This window comes from Cavia porcellus, unplaced genomic scaffold, assembly GCF_034190915.1.
Source record: "Cavia porcellus strain 051 isolate PalLab524CR breed Dunkin Hartley unplaced genomic scaffold, mCavPor4.1 scaffold_1, whole genome shotgun sequence".
Lineage (NCBI taxonomy): Eukaryota > Metazoa > Chordata > Mammalia > Rodentia > Caviidae > Cavia > Cavia porcellus.
In genome coordinates this window covers 129,292,587-129,316,902 of record NW_026947484.1, presented here as the reverse complement: position 1 = coordinate 129,316,902, position 24,316 = coordinate 129,292,587, and the positions used below count along the sequence as shown (strand labels likewise).

Genomic DNA, 24,316 nt, shown 5'->3' with positions numbered 1-24,316 from the left:
AGGGGAAGCACATGGTTATTAAGGCAACACAGGCAGCTCCTGGGAAGCACTAAACATTCTTCCTGCACGCTTCTGGCCTGCCAGCTATCTGAGCTCTTGGAGTTGCAGCAATGAGCTGTCACGAAGCCAGCTGTTAAAAAGGCCCATAGTTTTGAAGCTTTGAGCTCTAGGATTCAGTCAAGTCCCACTTCAGTGCCTCACAGCATCCCTCCCTTCTGTGGAACCTCTCCTAGGGAACACAAGAGCCAGGAAGCTTTATCCATTCTGCTCTCTCCGTTATACCTACCTTGTTCTTTTAGGCAGGAAAAAATTTATATGGCATCAGGCCCTGCAAGTTTGTGTGTCTAAGGCTCCAGGTTTTCACTTCCCCTTTGAGCCTTTACTAAATCTACCCCTAGTGAACCTACTCAGTTACCCTGGCTGCACCTACTAACTGAGAAGCTCTGACTTGCCTTATATTTGGAAGAGAAAGCAGGAGTGTGGTTCCAGGAGGAACTGTCAAGAGACAGGCTCAAGCCTCAGGGAGAAGACTGAGGAAGTCTGACGCCCTCCCCAGAGATGCTTTATTACATGGTTTCGTCAGTCATCAGTGGCGGACCTCATTCCCATGCAAGGAGACGGGAACCCTGCACTGTGCATGGCAGACTGTTCCTTTAGCAATGCAGTCAGATGGGCAGGGTGATGAGTAGGTGCTAGGCCATCCTGCTCGTGGGCAGCCTCAGAGACCCCAGCAGACAGAAAGGAAGCCTGGCCAGCCGGGAGGAAGGAATGTCAGGCATCGGTGACCTCCATGTTCTGCAGCCGGTTTTCCAGGGTGACATCTCTTGTCGCTGCTTTCTTTTTGCTGCCCTCATGTTGCTTCTTCTGCTTCTTTGATGGCTCCTGGTCAATGGGCGCTGGCTTCACAAAGGGGATCAGTTCTTGGAGCCCTGGGAGGGAAGAGTCAACCAAATGACTGGTCATCTCTCACACAGTCAAACCCCAAGGACCTCAGGGGAAAAGTTAAGACAATGGTCCCTTTGAACATCGGGATGCCCATAATAGGAAGCGGTTTTGGTCAATCTTCTTTCTCAGTCTGAATCTTAGCAGAAGTTGGGCATCGCACCTGCACTGGTGCTCTCTCGACAGGCCTCCTGCACTGCCCAGGGATCATGCAGAGTTACTCAAACTGGGTTCTTATCTGCTGAGCTGATAAAAGGAATGTACCTTCCAAAAGGGGCTTGTTATTCACAAGAGTGAGAAAACAGAGGAAAGAGGCAGAGGAGCTGAGCTGGGAGTTGTACCTGGTGGCATGAACTCCCTCAATTTCTCAGGCACAATGATGCCCTTCTCTGTCTGGTAGTTCTCCAGGATGGCACAGATGGTCCGCGTAGTGGCACACATCGTAGCATTGAGCATGTGGACAAATTCCACCTGGGAAGAGAGGAGGGGAGTTAAAAATGAACCTTTGGCTGGTCTTACTGCTGACCAGGAACCATCCATTTGGTCAGAAATCCCCCAACTACATCTATTCACATCAACATGACAGGCTCTACCTGTTTTCAACCTTTTTTTTTTTTTTTTTTGAGATGAGGTCTCATTATGCAGTTCAGGCTGACCTCAAACTGGCAATGATCCTCCTGTCTCAGCCTTCCAATTGCTGGGATTATAGGTGTGTACCACCACACTTGGACATTTTCAACCTTTTAAAAAAAGCTGGTTTAGTATTACTGCCTATTAGATTATCTCTAGAGAGATTCATCATGTCTGTATGAGTGAAATGTCCTAAATCCCACTATCGTGAGGAGAGCTGGCATGAAGGAAGAAAATACTACTGCGACTCTGTTCTTAACCCATGACAAGCCTGACTTAGTTCAGGGCTGAAGATTGGGTTTGAGAGATGAGCTTACAACCCGACCTTCTTGGGCGAAAAGAGGGAAGACACCGCCACCAAGTTGTTCTGTGTAGATAAACGGAGATTATTCTTTCTCTGGAGTTAGGAAAACAAAGCCGAAAAGAGAAAAGCTAGAATTACCTTGTAGAACAGAGCTAGACTCAGGCTTCTAAGAGAACCCAGTCCTAATACAGAAGTCATTCCCAGATTTCCTTTTTGGTCTAGATTGAGAAACTTAGATTTTCCCAAGATGCTGAGAACTACTGTGCCTCTGCCAGGGCTGAGAGATGGCACAGGACAGGACACTCATGTCCTGTGCTGAAGGCCCTACTGCCCACCTCACAGGGGCCATTTACCTTGTCCATCATCTTCTTGGTCTGCCCGTATCGGATTCGGAGCCGACGAGCCTGATAATCCGTACAGTTAGAACAAGAGACTAACTCACGGAAAGCTCCTGAACCTGGAAACCAGGCCTCCAGGTCAAGCTTCTTACTGGCAGCATGATTTAAAGAACCTGTAAGGAAAAACACAGAATTCAGGAAGGAGGCATGGTATTTCAGAAGGCCAACCTCCAATGAGCCTGAAAAATTCTTTACATCTTAGCCCCAGGAGCGAGATCATGCTCAGGTCTTATGACCAAACGGTCCAGAGTGCAAAGGGTGTTAATGAATGGGGTATCGAGCTGGATCTTACTAGCTCTCTCTGTATAGCAGCATGGCTGGTGAAGGCAGGGTCTGGATGTAGGAAGCAGAAGCTGAGAAGACAACAGATCCCCTACCTGAGACAATATTCACGATGTGGTAAGGGATCCCCAAAGACTGGTAGAACTCTTCTGCAGTGGCAATCATCTCTTCAAACATTTCCCATGATTTATTGTCATGAGGTGATGAGTACACAAACTGTTCGATCTGTAGAGGCCCATGGAGACAGAGACAGTGGCGAACAGTGAATAAACTGCAGAACTAAAGTAGAGACAGCCTGGCGATGAAGACCTCATCTCTAGGGCCCCAGGAGGAGGCATTTGAGTTCACCTAGACTGGTCTGCAACAGCAAGGTCACCAGCTTGACAGAGAGCCACCATGGACTCTGCCCTTACCAACTACTGTGCGAAGTGATTTACACAGGCCGGTACAGCTGGCCTGGTGAGGTGGAGACCATCATCCTCTTTTCACAGAGACAGAAAGGGAGCAAAAGAGGTTAGGCAACTTGTCACAGAGATGGTAAGTGGTGGAGTCAACATTTGGATTCAGGCAGTTTGGTTCTGGTCTATATTCAAAGCCACTTTACCATAAACTTACCACGTTCTTCTCCACAGAAAAGGGTGCAGGGATGAGAGGAAAAGGGTTTGGGGATGAGAGGAGGGAGCCAGGGTAGGCCTGAGAACACAGGCGCTGCCTCTCCTGTGACCATCTGCACAGGGAGATAAAGCCTCCTGCTCCCCATTGCTTCCACTCACCTTCTCAAACTGATGGACTCGAAAGATGCCCCGGGTGTCACGGCCATGGGAGCCCACCTCCTGGCGAAAGCAGGTGGATAGGCCGGCATACTTGATGGGCAGATCCTCTGGCCGCAGCCATTCATCACGGTGTAGAGCAGCAATGGGCTGCTCCGAGGTAGCAATCAGGTATTTCTCATCATAGGAGTTGTCATCAGACTTTTCACTGCCTTTGCCAATCACCTGGAGGAGAGACCTATGCTCGGTAAGATGGAGGGAAGACACAGCCTATCTAAGAAACTCCAGGAAAGACATCAATAATAGGGAAGGAAGAATTTTCTTTAGTCTCTTCCTGGGGAGGCAATGTTAAGAAGACAAGGGAGGACACAGGTATGACTGAGTTGGGGTCCCTAATATGACAGAGATCCATGCAAATTATGGAGATACTTTTCACTTCACTCACCCAATAAAATGGGTATACTGTCACAGCCTGTGTAATCCCAGAACTCTGGGAGGATGAAACTGAAGGATCATAAGCCTGGCGTGGTGGCTCATGCCTGTAATCCCAGCACTTGGCGGGGAGGCTAAGGCAGGAGGATCATTGTGAGTTCGAGACCAGCCTGGGCTACAAAGTGAGCTCAAGGTCAGCCTGAACTACATAGAGAGACCCTGTCTCAAAACAACCAAAAAAACCCCCCAAAAACAAAAAAAGTAGGATCACAAGTTCAAGTCCTGCCTAAGAAACTTAGAAAGACTCTGTCTCGAAATAAAAAATAAAAAGGCTACAGGGCTGAGGATGTAGCTCAGCACAAAGGCCCTGAATTTACTTCCAGTAACCAGGAATAGACAAGACAGATTGATCAATCTATATATAATATTATATATAGTCTCTATGTATCTATATGTATAGAATATATATATTATGGTTAATACTGACAGATGTGCAAGAAAACTATGTTGATTTATAAGGCATTTACTAAGTGGCAAATCCTTTTGGCATGCTTGGCACTTAGGCTCGTGGTCCTAATCCTTAAAGATTACTCATGGTGCTGGGTATGGAGGCAAATGCCTATAACCCAGCACTTGAGAGGCTGAGGTAGGAGGATTGTAAGTTAAAGACTAGCCTAAGCAACTTGGTAAGGTCCTGACTCAAAATAAACATTTTTTTAAAAGGCTGAGTTATAGCTTAGTGGTAGAATACCCCTAAATTCCATATCAAGTACCACAAAATATAAATAAATAAACAAACAAACAAACAAATAACAACTTACATGTTGAAGAAAACAATGCGAAGGGCTGGGGATTTAGCTCAGTGGCATAAGCGCCCGCCTTGCAAGCACTTGGTAGTGAGCTTGATCCCCAGCACCGATTAAAAAAAAGAAAGAAAGAAAACAATGAGGAAAAAAAAAAAAAGATGTAGCCCTGGGAGGCTGACGCTGCTCACTGTAGAGTGCTCACCTAGCATTGGGGGAAGCCCAGGGCTCAATGCTCAGACTGGGAGTTGGAAGCCAGGTGTGGTGGCACACACCTGTAATCCCAGCACTTGGGAGGCGAAGGTAGGAGGACTGTTGATTTTGAGACCAACCTGGACTACAAAGTGAGCTAAAGGCCAGTCTGAACTGCATAGTGAGATCTTGTCTCTCTCTCTTTCTCTTTCTCTTTCTCTCTCTCTCTCTCTCTCTCACACACACACACACACACACACACACACACACACACACACACAGAATGGGGGTTGAGGCGGTATAGATACAGGAGGATAAAGGTGATTTATATTATTTATTTTTGGCAAGAAAGGAAGTTCCCTAAGCATTCAGTAGAGGGAGAGCTGAAAATTCCAGCTATGTTGATTTTGCCAAACATTATGCAACCAATTATAAATCAATGACCCTAACTGCACTTGCTAATAAGAACAAAACTTTCACTTCCAACAGAATAAGTCTTAAATGAGAGGGACTAGTAAGAGGTAGATTTGCCATGAAAGACAGCCTACAGCAGAAACATTCTAGAAAAACTTTTTTTTTTTTGCAGTACTAGGAAATGGGCCTTTGCACGTAGCTACATCTCCAGTCTTTCTTCCTTTTTTTTTGAGTCAGGGTCTCATTAAATTGCTAAGTTGCTTAAGCAAGGCTTGAACTTGCAATCCTCCCACCTCTAGCCTCCCGGAGTGCTAGAATTATAGGTAGGTACCACTAAGCCCAGCTCTAAGAATTCTGAGTGCTGGACAGACTACAGTGCTGCAGCTGGTGTAACGGTAAGCTGACCAAAATGATATTCTGAATGGTCTCAGTTTGAATACCCTGACTCTCCCTAAGATGGTCATGGTTAATGAGGAGCCATGATCTGTAAGTCATAGTCACCCCAAGGAAGTACATCTTGCCCTGTGGAAGCTTCTAGTGTCCAAGTCAGCAGTAGGAGGTCATAGTAAGGGGGCTGGGAGACTGGTTTCACTTGCAGTATTTTCTTTTATCCAAGTACCCAATAAGTACCTGGTGACAAATATACAGACTACTAGGGGGTAGATGAAAAAGGCTCTGTATCCACACTGTCTAATGTTATAGCCTAGTTCTAATCATTGCGCCTCATTCCTGTTCTGTGTAGCCGCTCAGCCCCCCCCCCCCATCTTTCTAGGTTAAGTTTCTATTCCCTGAGAAAGCTGTAAAAAAGCCTTAGGTATCAGTTTCCTATAACCCTCTCCCCTACCCCTCATCTGGCTATCTGTAATAAAATGTGCTGTTCTTTAAGAAATGCTTAACTTCAAGGAATTATAGGAAATTCTGTAAAGCCCAGATGCTACCTAACTGTGTCAGTGATTACAACATTCCTGTGGTTTTTCAACTTTAAAAGCCTAATCCCCCAGCTGTGAGGCGCACAGTCTCCAAATTGGCTCCCGGGGATTGCATCACCAGCCCTGGCCTAAAATAAAGCCTTTGCTCCCCAAATTTTAATTTCTTGCTTCCTTGGGTTTTATTCCGGGGTCCGAGCTATCACATCTAATACAGCAGCAGCACTTATATGTGGCTGTTTACACTAAACATTTGCTTCCTCAGTCATAGCTAGGCTGATTTTAAGCACTTGATAACTATAGCTATAGAACATTTCCAATATGCCAGAAAGCTAGATAGCACCAAAGCTAGATGGAAAGTTAGATAGCACCACTCTGCGTCATTTAAGGAAAGCTCCATAATTAAGTTATTCTACCAGGCCACCCCAGACTACTTACCTTATAAAGTTCTTCATCAAATTGGCTGAGCTGAGCCACTTCCTGCATGACCTCCTTCCTCATGAAAAAGGGAGTGTAAATGGGAACGTAATTCCGACTTGCCAAGGTGCGGAGGGCAAACTGGATGAGAGCCTGTTCCAGGAACACCAGGACTCCCTAAAGGAAGAGAGGCACAGTGCTGTCGGCCTTGTCACCATCCCACTCACCTGCTGAAACTCATACCAGGGACAACTGGGCACAACTGGTAACAGCCACAACACAGGCCAAGAAAAACTGCAACTACCACTAGTGTCCTTCTTAACTCCAAAAAGCCCGGCAGTCTGTCATCCAGGCACCTTATCCACAGAAATTATCATTTTTTGTTGTTCTTTTGAGCGAGGGTCTCACTATGGAGCCCAGGTTGGCCTTGAAATTTTGGTGATCCTGTGTCAGACTCAGGAGTGCTGGGATTATAGGCATACTGAAAAATTATCTTTAGGAGACTAAAATAAGGGAAACAATAAAATAAGGGAATGGTTGTTCATCCAGAGTGCAAAGACATTTCCCTAAATTAACTCACAAAATACTGTATTCATTTATAAAGGTAGTACATACTTCAGTGCACACTTACTTCCAAAATCACTTCATCACATCTTTTGGAAGCTATCCTTGATCATGGGCCTTCTGCGCCAGTTAGCACGGGATACTGCCTCCATCTACCCAGTTTCTAAGTACTCTCTGGGTCTACTCAGACTACAAGCTTATTGCACTGGGTTTCAGCTCTTTGTTTCTTGTCTGACTGTCCACTGACTGTGAGTCCCTCAAAGGCAGAGATTGTTCTGATTCAGTCAGCAAAATATACTTATTATGGAGGATCACTGAATGGCTTTTGTTCTTTGGAATCTGGGTAAGCACTCTCTTGCTTTAGAGAGAGAATTGCCTCTAATTGCTACATATTTACAGACAGGCTGCACAAGTAGTGGATTTTAGGGCCTTTTAAATATGATTATGATTTTCTGCAATTGTTTTTTAGTTCTTTACCCCACTTGTTCCCAGATCTTACCTTCAGGAAGTATCCTCGACTCCCAGCCACTATGGCCCCCTTTTCGCCTTCAAAGCCATCTACCATCACCACCAGGTCCACATGAGAGTACTTCTTCCTGACTGTGCAATCACCCCAAATCCTCTCTACTTTGTTGTCTGCATCCTAAAGAAATAAGACCAAGAGAGACACATGATCTCTTTAATTCTACAACCTCCATCTTTCCAAACTCCGCTCAACAGAAAGTTAGTTTTGGGAAGCCACTACTTAAATCAAACACTAGGTTTTTGGTTATTGTATACAGTAACTAGTGAAGAGAATTTGCTATTTCACCAAGAAACAGTAGGCTACAAGGTCCTAGAAGCCATTCTAGCCACGAAACTGGGAATTGAATTGGGGTTTTCTGGGAGATTTGTATTAGTCTCTTGGGCTTTGTTACGTTTTGTTACCCTTTTAAATGACTCCTTAAAAATCGTGCACTGGGACAACTGCCCCCAGACAATCAGTATCGCCTGGGGTACAGAAGAGAATGTTGATTATTTTTCCAGGCTCTCACTGGTCTCAGGCCACATGAAGGCGGGCTCAGGCCCTGACCTCCCAGTCTGCTCTGGCTCCGAGGCCTCTGCACACCCCAGCCTGCAGTGAGTTTAACATTCACCAGGGAATGAATGAAAGAGGCACAGATGGGCCCTGCCACGCTAGGGTGTCAGGGAACAAAGACTGGGCTCCAAGCAGCTTTGTGCCGGGGAAGCACCCGCCCAGCAGGGAACTTTTATCATGCAGATTTCCCTTCAACCTGCAGCTTCCCAACAGGGTGTGGGTGAGGGGTTACGTTGATTTTAGCAGATCCCTCCCACAGGACTAGCTGCTACCAGGGGCAACAGGCAGTGGAGGACAGCAGCCCTATTTAGAAGAGCTTTCGGTGCCAGGAGTCTCCTCCTACCTGCTGTCTCTGCTAGTCCCCAATCAGGCAAGGATCTGACTCCTGAAATGCTCAATTGGTGGCAGAGGAAAAGTACAAAGAGCCTGCCTGTGATACCAAGCACCAGCGTGGCCCAGCTTCCTGTCCCATGGTCTCTTCCACCCTAGCCCGCCCCTCAGCCAGCCATGGAAGGTGTCCTTGCCTACCTCATCATTACTGATGGGCACAGAGGGGTGCAAAAGGTTCCCAATCTCTCGAAGATTCTCAAACCGTTCGGCCTCCAGTTTTAATCGCTCTGCATCACACTTCAGGATGGCTTCATCGATGAGGAGTCGGACGTTTTTGATTTGTGAGACTTTTAGGTTCTGTAAATGAACACAGGAGAGTCTTAGACCCAGGACATGTGGATCAAGAACAGTGCAAAGAATAAATCACTGGTACCCTAACAAGGACAACCATTCTAGCAACATATATTTCTATTTTTGCAGTGCTGGGGATAGAACCCAGGGCCTCACACAAGCTAGGCAAACACTCTACCACTGAGCTACACCCCCAATGCCTGATAGCATTTTAAAAATTGAAAATGAAGGCCCTCAAAGAACTGAGATTTATTTTATACAAATAGAGATTACGGAGTCTTGCTTTGCAAATCCACTGGCGGGCCAGGCACATAGCTCAACAGCATAGTGCCTGCCTGGCAAGTGCAAGGTCCTGAGTTTGATTGCCAATACAAAACAAAACCAAACAAAACACAAATTCATTGGCATTTTCCTTTGGTGGCACCTAAAGCACAGATAAATATTTTCTGGCCACTCCTTACTGTTCCTATACAACCAAGGAATTTTAATACTGTGGCTCTTCCAAGATAACTTTCCTTTAATTTGTACTCTGCATTTTCCTGATAGAACAAATTTAACTTTCTATTAGGCACATACATGTAAATGTTCTCTGAGAAGATAACTTTATTAGAGACCTTGTCTTGTCTTAAGTTTATTTTCACGTACCTTACTGCACATGCTTCAAGCTGTGTTCTGATTTCTTTTTTTTTTTTTTTTTTTTTGGTCTTTTTGAGACAGGGTCTCACTATGCAGTTCAGGCTGGCCTTGGGCTCACTTTGTAATCCAGGCTGGTCTCAAAGGCAAATGCTACCACGCCCGGCTCAAGTGCTTTGATTTCTTGAGGGAAACTTAGAGGCTGCACTAGACAGGATCAGGTCCCCAAATAGGATCTTTGAGAACAATTTTGTTTATATTTTTAGCTTTAAATTCAGTTATAAAAACACTTGAAAAATTACTGCTGTAGGGACACTATCATGGATGTTTAATGAATTACAGTAAATTCAGAAATTCTTTTACTTTATGAAATAGAGTAAGAAATGGAATTACCTAAACCAAACACGGATTCAGTTCCTTTTTTCTTACCCTTGGCTTTTCCAGTTCATCTGTTTCCGTCTGCTGTCTAATAAACACAGAGTACAACAAAAGTGCCTAGGGACACCGCCCAGGGCCAGGAAACCAAGGCTGTGCCCGAAGTGTAGAACAGTGTCAGCACTTGCTGCCTAGGAATGCAGTTAGGACAAAAGAGCAGCAACTCCAACTTAGAAAAGGACTGTAACTTACAGCTAAAGTGTCTGCAGTGAGATCATCGAAATTTAACACATTCTCAGGAACAGAGTCATCATCTCCCACTGGCTCTTTTTTCTGCAAGAAGAAAAAAAACAGTCTTTATACTGCTGTTTCTTAGCTTTCTGATCTTGGACAAGTCAATTAATCTGTTAATTGGGGGTGAGGGGGTTAATATCAAGACCATGAAAAGAAGCATGGCTTTGCCTGGACATGGAAAGAATCATGGAACTCACAGGACAATGCATTTGAAATGCTCATGTGCAGGAGAATCAAAAGCAGGCCCTGAGAGTGTGTCCTTGTGTTCACTAGGAACAAACTCAGCACTCAGGCTACGGAGGGAAAATGAATGGACCGAGGGACTATGAGAGCATCAAGGGAAACAAGAGAAATGAAAAGAGATCATTAATCTGAAACTAAGCTTAGGGCAACCAATGCAGTTTGGCAAGGCCAGGGCTCACCATCTTCCCTCTTCATTCTTTTATCATCATTTCTAATTTCACTGCCAAGGTTTGCCTTAAATTCACGATCCTCATGCTTCAGCCTTTATCTACAGGGCTGGATTATACTGGGATCATGGGTGCCCTAGCCCTGCAGTACAGATACAATAGTGGATGTGGATGTGTAATGGTATTAAAGATAGTGTGAGCCTATGGTAGCAACACACGCCTCCTGATAAGTCTCTGAGACAACAGATTCAAGTTCTGAGTTTAAAGTCTGGCTCTACAACTGACTTAGTCTCTGATTTTAGGGAAGTTCCTTAATATTCTAAGTCTATTCACTTACTCTCTAAAGAAGACTGATAAAAAATAAATGTAATACCTACATTCTAGGTTTGCGGCAGAGATCAAAACCAAAATGAAGTGTTTATGAAAGTATGTGAATACTTTCCAGTGCCCACAAAGCACTGCTACACCTATTCCAATGGACAGTAAGAGTGAAAAGGACCTAAAGAGCCAGCAATAAAGCTGGGCCTAAGAATGCCATTGCAAATAAAAACACTCACTCCCAACTTATTGCTCCAAAGAACACCCAGCTGGGACTGTCTATGTACAGGTCCCCAAGAACATCTGGGCAGGGGTATCGAAGGGCCTTAATAAACTATTGGGCCTCTGACCTGCAAATGATTAAGCATCATGAAGAAGAAAACTGCATGTTACGGACAATCACAGCTCAAAGTGTAACATTACACACTGAACCAGTCCTCAATGTGAAATTAGCAGGGAGGGCAGGGAAAGACAGTAGATGGGCCTAAAAATGATCAAAGGATTTTATGTGCATGTACAAATCTGCAAAAATGAAATCCATTCATTAAAAAGAAAAGTAAAAATACTGTCAAAGAGCTGGCACAGCTGTGTATACCAATAATCCCAGTAGTCTGAGAAGCTGGGGCAGGAAGGTCATAAATTCAATATCAGACTGGGCAATTTTGTGAGATTCTGTTTCTAAATAAAAGATTAGTGGCTGGGCATGGTGGTGCATGCCTGTAGTCTCAGCACTCAGAAGGCTGAGGCAGGAGAATAGCCATGAATCTGAGGCCAGCCTAGTGAGCTCAAGGCCAACCTGAACTACACAGCAAGACCCTGTTGCAAAAAAAGAGGAAAAAAAAAAAAAAAAATATATATATATATATATATATATATATAATACATAAAAAAATAAAAAGGGCCGGGAGCTGGGTATGGTGGCACAGCCTGTCATCCCAATACTCAGAAGGCTAAGGCAGGAGGATTGCCAGGAATTTAAGGCCAGTCTGGGCTCTACAGTTGAGTTCAAGGCAAGCCTGGATTATATAACAAGACTGTCTTAAAACAGGGCTGGGGGTCGTTAAGGATATAGTTCAGGGCAAAGGTGCTAGGTTCAGTCCTCAAAAGAAAACAAAAACTTGTTCAAGAGAAGGATATAAACTATCATGAAGCGTAAGGTGCTAGAAGCCCAAGGTTATCTTTCTGTCATGCTTTTTGATTGATTCCAGCTTCAAAATTTTATAATTTTTTGCATTAGTTTCCAGATACATACCTTAAATGACCTAGATTGTAGAGTGCATTCCATTTTTTTTTTCTTTTGGCCCTTCTCTTGCTTACTTGCTTGCTGTCTTTCTTGCAGTACTGGGATTAAGCTCAGGACCTTCACACGGGGCTGGGGCTGCACTGCCAGTCTTTTTAAATTTTTCACTGTGAGATAGGGACTCGCTAAGCTGCCCAGGTTGGGTTCTGCTAGTGATCCTCTTGTCTCAGCCTCCCAGAATACTGCATGGCCACCATACCCAGTTTTAACATGCTTTTTAAACTAGTGTTTAAGAGTCAAGAGGTATTTTTTTTTAAGAAAGGTTAAAACCAAGAACTATTTTGGCTATCAAAGCATAAGCTGAACTGAAATTTAATATTCCATAAACATCAGGATTTTGGGATATCTAATAACCACTTTCTATCCCGTCTGTCACAGTGCTGAACAATTATAATATTCTAGGCATTGTGCCAAGTTTATTACATTTAAAAGAAATTTACTTTTTGCTATCTCATTCTACAGGTAAATGTGCTACCATTTTGCAGATAAAAGAAACTGAGGCTCAGAAGTTAACTTGCTTAAAAATCAAGCAGCTAACAGCAGGCCAACCCAAAACATAGGCTACATATCTGCTTTTTTCAGAGTGCAGCAGGGCAACACTGGGTCAGAAATTCTAAAGTCTGCCAAAAGAAAAGCTTTCCAGCAGCATAGGTCAAACTCAAGAAAGAAATGAAAAGGATGACTTGGTGGAATTAAAATTCCTATTAGTAAGAATAGAAGAACAACAACAACAACAACAAAAATAGAAGAGCAGATAGCCAGGCATGGTGGCGCACTCCTGTGATCCCAGCACTCGGGAGGCTGACGCTGGAGGATCATTGCAAGTTCGAGACCACCCTGGGTTACAAAGTGAGCTCAAGGCCAGCCTGAACTACATAGTGAAACCCTGTCTCAAAAAGTTAAAAAAAGGCCTGGGGATTTAAGCGCCTGCCTTGTAACCAGGTAGTCGTGAGTTCAATCCTTGGTACCGATTAGAAAAACACACACACACACACACACACACACACACACACACACACACACACAGAAGAGTAGATGAGTGCCAGTGTGGAACAAATCTTACCAAAAACAGAAGATGTCCCCTAGTTCTTTATCTCTCTTTCTTTTTAAACTAATTTTCCCCCTGTAAGACACTGAGCATCTCCAGAATTAGATGCTGAGTTAGAATTTCGGTAAACATCAGCTAAAAACAAGATCAAATACCTCTGCTCTAGCTCTCAGGCTGTTACTCAGACCTCTTACCTTCATTTTCTCTCCAATTGTCTTACTGCATAAGTTCTTCAGCTTGTTCAAGTTATCTGCCCGAAATCTGCCTAAAAATAGAGAAGCAAAGACTATATCAAAGAAACACACATAAGATATTCCCTGATCTTGGTTCCTTGGTACCAAGGTTATTCCTTGGGGATAACTGTCCCCAAAGGCCTCATGTGTTAAAAGACTTTTGGTTCTCATCTGGGCACTACAGGTAGCCGGAGGAACCTTTAAGAAGTCAGGACTGAAGCGGGAGGATCACTGGGAGTCTGAGGCCAGCCTGGATTACAAAGTGAATTCAAGGCTAGCTTAAAGAACTGCATAGTGAAACCCTATCTCAAAAAGACACACACAAAAAAGTAGGAAGGCTGGTAAGAGATCACAAGTTACTGGGCATTCCCTTAAGGAAAGTAGTGGAAATCCACCCCCTTCCCATCTTTCTACTTTTGCTTGGAGGTGACCAGCAGGTTAGCAGCTTTCCCTACCACACACTGTTACCATCATTTACTGACTCACCACAGGCCCAAAGGCAACATGGCCAATCAACCACTGACTGAAATTTCTAAAAATGTGAGCCCAAATAGACCTTTCTTCTTTTCAAGCTGATTAGGTACTTTGTTACAGATATGGAAAGCTGACCAACACCCTATGGATCTCAACTAAGGTCAAAACGTAGGCAGAGACAAAATGAAGTTGTAAAATCTTGGTGCTTTTAGAACTCCAAGCACAGACTAGTGACAACAACAGGCTATCCCCAGCATTTGGAGACAAGGAAAAAGCAATTATGAGGTTGAAAATTTAAAAATCTTAACATATGATACCACTGTAAAATAACACAGGTGAGAAATTTAATATATACACATAATTATAACCTGCCCAATTATCTTAAGATTCAAAGATCCTATATACTTGTATTGCTGTATATGGAAATCTAAAAAAGAGGCATTGTATTTCTATTATGAAACTGATTGCTGTATCTGTTAGAAATAGTAAATGTTATTCCCTTTTCACCAATGTCATGCTCAGTAGACAGCCTTTTTTTTTTTGGTAAACTGGCCTCAATCTCACAGCAATTCTCCCCCTTCAGTCTCCTGAGTGCTGGGATTATAGGTATTTGCCACCACGTCCAGCTCACTTGACAACCTTGATAATAACTTATTATTTGTAATTTGGATTCCTTCCATTCTCCTTTCCTTTCCTGTCTTCGTTCTTGCTCTCCCTTTCTTTCTTCATGTTGGGGATTGAACCCAGGGAGTGCTAAGCCACACTCTTGGTCCTTTTTATTTTTTATTTTGAGACAGGGTCTCACTAAGTTGCCCAGGCTAGCCTCAAATTTGTATTCCTCTTTCTTTAGTCAAATAGCCCTAATTAATATATTGGTATTATAGGCAGGGATTTAGCTCAGTGGTATAAGCGCTCTCCCAGCAAGCTCAAGGTCATGAGTTCCATCCCCAGTGCCCCCCACAAAGTATTTATATGTATTATAGTTTCAGTCTGACTCTGATTACTAAGCGTTAGATCTCTTAAATCTAAGCATCTGGGATACCATAGTAGGAAAAAGAGATCAATCTTCTGAGAAGTAAAACTGATAACAAGAAATGACATTATACCTACACGTAACTGCAACTTAAGATGTTGTCAGCAAGCTTCTCTCTTCAATGTACCTTTAAATTTTAGCATAAAATGATGTATTTTCTCATTCATTTATTCATACTGACAAAATTATGAATGGACAACAGGGTTAGACATTGTCAGGGACTTGACGGAGGAAGGGAAAGTGAATATACTGCACTACAAAGGGACAGAAAGAAAGACATTTGTGGTGAGGAAAGTACCAGGACATTCAGTTCTATGGGCTGAAAGTGCTGGTAGTTAGAAACACAAGCATGAATGCATGTGAAACTGGTGAAAATTGAGTTAAGGTTTGTGGATTTTAACATCAATTGCTTGGTTTTTATATTGTACTAGTTATATAAAATTTACTACCAGGCAAAACTGAGTGAATTGTACACAGGATCTGTCTCTACTATTTTAAAATTTTTTATAAATCTATTTTTATGTTTGTTTGAGACAGGGTCTCACTATGCACTTCAGGCTGGCCTTGAGCTCACTTTATAGCTTAAACTGGTCTTGAACTCGCAATGATCCTTCTGCCTCCTTCTCCCGAGTGCTGGGATTACAGGTGTGCACCACCATGCCCCATTTAAATCTACTGTTTTGAAACAAATTTTTTAAAATCTCATTTAGTCCATCCTATTTGCCAATATGCCAATATGCCATGTCAGTGTCAGGAAAACACACACACACACACACACACACACACACACACACACACACTAATACTGTGATAGGTGTCAAGAATATAAAATAAAAACCAGGCATGATGATACACGTCTATTATCCCAGCATTCAGGAAACGGAGGCAGAAGCATACCTTCAAATTTAAGGTCAGCGGGGCTGGGGATTTAGCTCAGCGGCATAAGCGCCTGCCTTGCAAGCAGGCAGTCGTGAGTTCGATCCCCGGTACCGATAAAAAGGAAAAAGACAAAAAAAAAAAAAAAACAAATTTAAGGTCAGCCTGGACCACAAAGGCCGCCTACACTGAGTAACAAAACCTTGTCTCAAAAAGACAAAAAAAGAACTAGAGAAAATAAAACAATTAAAAAATAACAATACTGAATGTTTCAGTCAATGAAGATAATATATTCCTTCACTATTTTTATTTTTCACAGTAATGTCTTACAGTTTTCAGTGTGAAGTTCTTAAATAAATCCCTGGTTATCTAATGCTTTGTAATTGTTACTTAATCATAGAAGTTTCTTAATTCTCTAAGTATCTCTCCTTTGTTGCTTGTCTCATATCATATCATCTGTAACTTCTGGCATGATGCTGACTAGAAGTAGTGAAAAGGAACATCATATCTTATTCCTAACCTCAGGAGAATAGCATTCCTACTTCATCATTGAGAAAGATGTTAGCTATGTAAGTTTTTTCTATAGAAGTTCCTTCTAAATTTGCAATGTTTTATCATTAGCAACTGGCTCTCCATACTAAACAAACAGACAAACTGTCAATTCTTTTTTTTGTCTTTTTGAGACAGGGTCTCGCTATGCAGTTTGGGCTGGCCTTGAGCGCACTTTGTAGCCCAGGCTGGTCTTGAACTCACAATGAACCTCCCGCCTCAGCCTCCTGAGTGCTGGGATTACAGGCATAAGCCACCACGCCAGGCTTAAACTGTCAATTCTTAGCTTACATGAGCTGCCAGCATGCCATGGTAAGCACCATAATACACCAAAGTTAATGAGATAAATTGCATACCTAAATGCAAAAGTCATAAAACTTCTAGAAAAATAACAGGAACTGGGCGTGGCAGCACACACCTGTGAGGCTAGCTAGCATTTTGCAAGCCTGAAGGAGTATCAAAGTTCAAGTCCAACCCGGGCAAAGGAAAGGAAAGAAAAGGAAAAAGGAAAGAAAAAGACAATGCAAGGCAAGGCAGGCTGGTCGGGATGTAGCTCAGTGTAAAGGCCATGGATTCCATATCCAGTACCACTACCAAAACAAAAAGCGAAACAAAAGACACAGATAATTTTTATGCACTGACAAAAAACTTTCATGAAGTCCTTCCTGAGAAACAGGGGAGTTCTAGGTATTAAAATTTTATCTATGCATATCTATTTTATCTATGCATATTACAAACTGCAGGAAACTATTGTTTTGGATTAGGCTCCTGTAACAGGTTCCAAAAGATCAGACTAAAAATCAAGTGCAGTTATCCATGCTACAACTCCACAAAACCAAACTCATAACTGGTTATCTGACCTTCTCAGAAATCAGGAAACGCATTTCCCAAATAAGCTAGTTTCAATCTGCATGACAATGAAGTTTCCTCTGCTTTAATCCTTACATTCTTTAGCCTCACAAAAGTAAACACACAATCTGATGTTGACTAATCGATTATATTTCTATTTTTCTGTCTCTTGCTCTCACCTTACAGAGAAAGTACCTTTGAAAAGCCCCTATATTTTCTTTGTTTCTGCTTTCCTCAACCCTTCTCTGCAAACCTACCTCTTCTGAGTCAGGTGTGGTGGCACACACCTGTGATCCTAGCACTTGGGAGGCTGAGGCAGGAAGATCACAAATTCTAGGCCAGCTTGGGCTGCATACTGAAACCAAGGTCAGCCAAACTACATAGCAAGACCCTGCCTCAAAACAAAACAAAATTCAAGTTCATGAGAATACTCATTCTATTTTAAAGAATAAAATGTTATCCATTCCAAAAGTGCAAAATAAAGCCAATTAAAATATTTAAATTGTTGTAATCTTTTTCTTTAATGTATGTATGTCCTATACATATAACTCGATCTCTGTCCCTAAAGAATTCACCACATATCCATTTGTCAGATAAGTAACAAAACTTTTTACAAGCGTCTACATTACACACACGAGATAGACTAATACAATGAAAAGACATTTAGCAGCTGACCAATGGCTGGACTAATAAAATCTGACACTCCTGACTTCTGGTTTGGTACAGTAGTGCTCACTTTATATTTATCCTAAACAAAAATGTGGCAAGTATCATTTCATTGCAACTTAAAACTTCAGATTCAAGTGCGGAAGCTCACAAAATGCCAGAATACATAAGGTGTACACAATCAGCAGATAACTTAAGCTAAATAAATACTCTTTTGGCATACAAGGCCCTTTAAAACTTAAAAATCCATTTTCTTAAAGAGATATCCATCACACTCATGGATTGAAACTGTCTTCGCAGTGTGCTGTCATAAATCTGGCTCTCAGCTGGTTGCAGGTCTATTGCATCAGACAAAACGAATCACATGTTCTTGACAACATCCTGCCAGCCAGTAGCCACTCCAGTTAACCTATGCAGAGGGTGCTACGGTTTTATTTAACTTTATATAAGATGCAAGATGCCCAGCTCAGTTCTAGGTTCTTCTTCAACTCTGCCAATGTTTTTTCTGGAAAATTTCCACAAATCACAACCTCAATTATGACAAGTATTTCTTGCCTCACCACGCCTCTCTCTTTTCGTCTAATGACCACATTAAAGATTTTTCTGATTCTTAAAGATATGTCAATAGGTCACAAGATGGTCCCAAATCATTGCTTTTAGCCTGGAGTGGCTTCCAAGTCCCCCAATGCTGTCAATGTAGGCAGAGTTAACCCATTTTGTTGCAGATGTCTCAACTATCAGACAGCAACCTTTGATCCTATCCGGAGGGAAACTATCTTGACCTTGCTGAAGTTGAGAAAAGGGCGGAAGGCGATCAAAAATAAGCATTAGGAAAGGGAACCCCACGCTAACCTCCTGCTTTGATTTTCCTCTGGCTACCCAAGGGGCTGGAAGGCTTGACAGCTCTCCAGGCGCATGAGCCCTGATCATTTCCAGTCTCAATCAGATCCGCCAGCCCGGAGCACGCGCAGAAAAGACTGTGCCGCCGGAGCTGGTAGGAAAAGTGGAATGAACCGGCTCCCGGCCCGTTTTGGGAATACGGAGAGCTCTGGAGCCATTGAAGCCCGAGAAGGGATCTGACAAGAGTCAGAGGCTGTGCCCTTGGAAGCGGTGATCAGAGTCAAGAGTCGAAGCTCAGTATAGGATCAGGGAGGCTACCCTGCGCATCCCGACACTTACATCGTCGCCATTCACTGTCTGCCTTCACCAGCTGGTCCACGAGTCCTGGGTCCTTGAAGCGCTTCTCCTGCGTTTCTCGAATAAGGTCTGGGTTCCCTCCTTTATCCACTCGAAACAAATCCAGATCGAGTACCATCTTCCTTTCTTCTGGGCCAACACTCAGGAAAGTAAGGATCCTACCGCAGCAGCCACTCTGCGACCGACCCACTGCGCCGGCGCGCTGACCCGTCTCCTGCGCAGGCGCCGCGGGGACACGCAGGCGCCCCCTTTCGACCGGAAGCGTCCTGCGGGAGGCGGGGCTGATAGGGGGCGTGGCGTCGGTGGGATGGGCTTCAGTCTTGTCCTCCGGGCCCTCCTCTCCTCTCTGGTCTTCTCTCTTTTCCTTTCCTTCTTTCCCTGTCTGTCCGTACTACCTTCCTTTCTTTATTCCTTTCTCTGTCCTTCTTTTCTGGTGCTGGGGGCAAGGTCTCTTACGTGCTGTCCCAGCGCTATCCCAGTGCATCACTGAGGTGCACTCCCAGCCCGGCTTCTGCAGCTTGTGGCTTCTTCCTGGCTCAGTCCCTTTCTGTAAGGGTTCTCTTGTCTCTTAAAAGCGTAAATACCCCAGGTTCCTTATGTTGAAGGGTGTGTGACAGTTTAGGCAGGGCCTGTTCATTGACACCCTCTCTTGGAAGCTGATGTCCACATAGATGACAGTTTTCTTTTGAGATTGGGTGTTTCGACTGGAATACTTCTCTTGATCTGATTTTCATGTTATCCCTTTACCAGACTTTAAGTTCACAGGGTGGGGAAAGTGCAGGTGAAATCTTTGAGAGAGAGAAACATGAGGAGGCTCTTTAAAGGGGACAATGTTTGGCAAACTTGAAAACAGTAGAAGATAGTGAAGTTGCGTTTAGGGTCTGTTTGAAAATCCCTTTCCAAAGATTTCATCATTTTTTTATTTCATAGCTTTTAGGCCTTAACAATAAAATATTCTAGTTATTGAAAGAAGCCAGATTTATCCAAGAGACCCTCTGATGACAAATTATTTTCAAGATTTTGGAATAGAAGGTCTGTTCTCACTACCCATCCTTCTGCTTTGCAGAAGCTTTGGAGCCCTGTCTCCAAAACCTTTCCTGAGCTAAGTGAACTAAGACCTTCTTGGTGTTATGCTGCCTTCAGGAGCCTCCAGTGAGGAGGGTATGGCATAGTTGTCTGTGGTATAATATATTTGATTTTTGTTCCTGATTCCTGTCACAGAGTTCCTAAAACCTTTGGAATCTCCTGAGGGTCTTTTGTTATACACAGTGAACCCTTTAATGAGTTTATGCTAATGGGTGATTCAGGATGGGGCCAGTCACCAGATTTGTGACTAGAGGACTGGAGGGCTGGGACTGGTGGTCAGTATCAGTATCCAGGAAGAAGGGTTGAGATACTGGACATTAAGCTCGACAACAACAACACAACTCTAAAACAAGAACACATTAACTTTTCAGTTGCTGAACACAGTGGAACAAGCTCTGTATCCCCCTAGATTTGCTTCACTCATCCATGGCCTTTTCTGGCCTTTCTCTCTCTCTCTTTTAAAACATTTTTCTTGTTAAACATTTAAACACTATTATAATTCTATTTCCTGCTTTGAAAATCAATTCTCCTTTGAATTGTTCCTGCCTTAAAATGAAGATTTCTTTGTAACATGGCAATCAGTACACTCAACTTCTGTATTTGTTGCATAAGACATATACATTCTCATACTGACATTTTGTCGTGAATAAAGGTAACAAAAGGCAATAGGAAGATGTGCTTCACATAAGCTATCATATTGTATATAGGAAGTCTAGATCCCTGTAAAATGGAAAGAGTAGGAAGAAAAATTTGAATAAGCATTTGTATGCAGAATATAACCAAAAGAGTGCGCAAATGGTATACTCATAATATTACTTAAATTATTTTGTGATACATAATTTCTTAATCATTCATTTGTAAAATAAGACTATTAAGAAAAATGGAATCTAAATCACATTTATATATTACAGATAAAGATTTTCTTCCTGTTATGATATGACAATACAATTGTTCTTTGAGTAAAGATATATTTAAGGCTTAAAGTTATGAACACTTTGGAAGACAAACAACTTAGCCTTAAAGCAGCAATTTCACGGACTCTAAATGGTAAACATTTGTCTCTAAACACTCTAAATGGTAAATGTTTCACAAGCAAAATACAATCTTAATTTTTTTATTCTTCTGAATATGATCTGCAAAAAAAAGGGGGTGTATATTATTTTATACCTTTTGGAAGACCAGGTCCTAATCTGTACTTACATGACATAAGCAAAAAGATAAACAACAGATACATCAGTAAGAGTAATGCCAGGCCTGAGGGGTTAGCTCCGTGGCATAAGTGCCTGCCTGGCAAGTATGAAGCCATGAGTTTGATTCCTGGTACAAAAAAACAAAGCAAAACAAAAACTAAGAGTGATACATATACATATAAAAGCATCTCCTTAAACCATGTTTTTTCTATTTACATAGGAAGCCTATTAAGCCACCAGCACTGAAGCTCATATCTCATGCACCAACAGTATTAAATGAACTACCCATCTGTTAGAAACTTCCAAGTTCTTACTCTTAACACAATTTTAGTACAGGTATCAAGCACAGGAGGCCATTAAAAAACAAAAACCAGAACATATATCCAGTCTTTGCAATTAAACATTTTATAACAATGTTTAGACACAAAATTTGAACTAAATATGTTTTCTTTTCTTTTTTGTCTTTTTCTTTTTTTATCAGTACCAGGGATCGAACTCACGACCACACACTTGCAAAGCAGGCGCTTATGCCACTGAGCTAAATCCCCAGCCCCATAAATATGTGCTTTCTAAATACAATTTATGTAATCAAGATACACTTAAAGTCTTAAGTGTATGGTCTGTACAACATACAATAATATATATTACAGATACAGATTTTCTTCCTGTTATGATATGACAATATAATTGTTCTTTGAGTAAAGATATATTTAGGCATAAGGTTATGAACACTTTGGAAGACAAACAACTTAGTGAAGCAATTACTGTCCACTAAAAAATGTGTATCATCTTATAACAGGACCCTGCACTTTCAAATTTACATCCAAGAATGCACTTATACCTTTTTTTTTTTTTTTTTTTTGGTCTTTTTCGTTTTTATCGGTACCAGGGATAGAACTCACAACTGCCTGCTTGCAAGGCAGGCGCTTATGCCGCTGAGCTAAATCCCCAGCCCCCAAGAATACACTTATATCTTAAAAATCCAAGAAAATCACCAGCTTTATGTAAAAAAGCAGTAAAAATTTAAACGTACCAATTTACTAAAAAAGTCATGAGTTAGAAACTAATGCTTCTCAAGATACTGGCAATAAGTCATGGTACAAACACATTTCATTTAGTTTATTTCTCCCTCAATTATATTCCAGCAGGAGGTGGGGCACTTACTTGGCTACGGGAAGCAGAAGTATTTGATGGACTGTGTAAGCTGGTCTCCTTGTATACAAGTCAAGGATTTTTCTCCTCAAAGTATCATATTCAGAAAGCCAAAGATCACAGATACATTTAGAAATCCTATACTAGTCACAGTACCAAAATGCTACATCACTGAGTCTGTTTACAAGGTAAAAGTACCTGAACAAAACTGTTACCTGCCAAACCAAAGTGCTCACCAACCACAACAGTAACAACACAGTCAACCGAAGTCAAGTTTACCTCTGTCCCGGTATAAGTTGATGTAAGTGACATAAAGCTGAAGCACAGCAATGCAGTACAAGAATACAAAGATGGCAAATGTAACACAGAATCGTGCAGAAGAGGAATAATCTCTTATGAGGGCATGACTTTTCCCTGTTATCACATGCATTTACTTTTGAAGGTGACTGAAATAATGTCTGAGTCAACCTAAATAACTGAGTAACCAAAAGTAGCTGAATCAGATTTAGTCTCAGCTCTAGGACTGTTACTCACTAGAATTTCTGTTTTACCTTGAAACTTCCACAGGTGGCAAAATACAAGATGGAAGCAATTTGTTTTCGTAATACACCAAATGCTCTTCCATCTTCACAAATTATGGGCACTCTGTCTTCATTATCTTATTAGGTATTCATTTTAAATAACAGCTTCAGTCTGGTTTCTGATTTGACTGAAACATAGGCATGCCCTTGCTAAAGGCACCAACAGTGTCCTCACCACTTCAGGACCTTAATGAAGTCCTTGAGCAGAACCAGATTGATCTGGAAGACAGGCATCCTCTGCCTGAGCCTAACAAACCAAGCAGAGCCTTGACATCATGCTGAGTGCTTTTCACAGCCCAAGCCCTGGCACTATCCTTGGTTTTTTAATCTGTATCCTTTGCAATATTCTCCATAGTGAGCCAGAAACCCACTTCTTTGTGTTCTATGACCTCTCCCAGCAAATTAATCAAAACCTGGGAGAGGGCAGTTAGCATCCCAGTATATAGCCAGTCATCAGAAGTATGGGTGATGAACCTACTACTTGCTCATGGTGTCTGAAGTGGGCGGAGAGGGCAGTCTAGTAGAGCTAAGCCCTGAACCTGTGGGCTCTGACACTGTCCCCAGATAGATATGCTAGAATTGAACTGAGTTATAGGACACCCAGGTGATGTCTACCGGAGAATTTCTTGACTGCAACATCTAGTCACAGAAATATTTAGAGTTGAGAGTGTGAGTAGAACGGGAAAAGGTTGGGGGTTTGGGTTTTTGTTTTGTTTTCTCTTACACTATTCTTACTCCCCGACGAGCTTCTGCCAAGATCTAGAACAGGGTTAAGGGGGATGATAAAGCTGACAAGGAGAGACCCTGAGGGAGGCTTAGGAAAGCTGTCTAACTTGACCCCTTGGTTCAGTTTGGCTAAAACCAGTGGAAGTGTGTGTGTGGAGATGAAGCCATGTGGTAAGCACACCTCTCCATCTCTCACTGCCCTCTTCCCTCATTCTTTTGTTGCTGTTGTTGTTTTGTGGCATAAATGTATGAGTGGAAATGGCTGAGTGCTTTATTTGACTGAGTATTCCAAGGTCACTCTGCAGAAGGACTGTTCCAGTCTGGTCTGTACTCCTGTTAAGAGCTCAAGAAAGGTGCCACTAGCCACCCATCCCCAAGTTCTCTCCAACAACCTGCATCATCCAGCTTTCTAACCCTTGCCACGATAAGGAGTGTGAAGTGATTGCTCAAGGTCATTTCAGTTTGCTCATCCTTTCAACAACTTGTAACTTTT

At 42.4% G+C, this 24,316-nt stretch overlaps 1 protein-coding gene and 1 pseudogene across 2 annotated transcripts; both read right to left on the bottom strand.

Moving 5' to 3' along the window:
* Window positions 1-518: 518 nt before the first annotated feature.
* On the bottom strand, window positions 519-19,307 carry Sars1 (seryl-tRNA synthetase 1). Of its 2 annotated transcripts, XM_003479200.5 has the most exons (12): window positions 19,071-19,307; window positions 13,406-13,476; window positions 10,094-10,174; window positions 8,681-8,839; window positions 7,574-7,717; window positions 6,532-6,687; window positions 3,330-3,551; window positions 2,652-2,781; window positions 2,230-2,387; window positions 1,898-1,969; window positions 1,284-1,413; window positions 519-929 (listed from the first exon to the last, which is right to left on the bottom strand). In XM_003479200.5, the coding sequence occupies exons 1-12, from the start codon at window positions 19,204-19,206 to the stop codon at window positions 772-774; spliced, it is 1,617 nt and encodes a 538-aa protein (XP_003479248.1). In that variant the 5' UTR covers window positions 19,207-19,307; the 3' UTR covers window positions 519-771. The 2 variants fall into 2 exon arrangements, with proteins under 2 accessions (XP_003479248.1, XP_003479247.1); XM_003479199.5 differs by lacking the exon at window positions 1,898-1,969 and having other exon boundaries at window positions 19,071-19,306.
* Window positions 19,308-22,353: 3,046 nt separating this feature from the next.
* LOC111754266 (synaptophysin-like protein 1) lies at window positions 22,354-23,337 on the bottom strand (annotated as a pseudogene).
* Window positions 23,338-24,316: the final 979 nt, after the last annotated feature.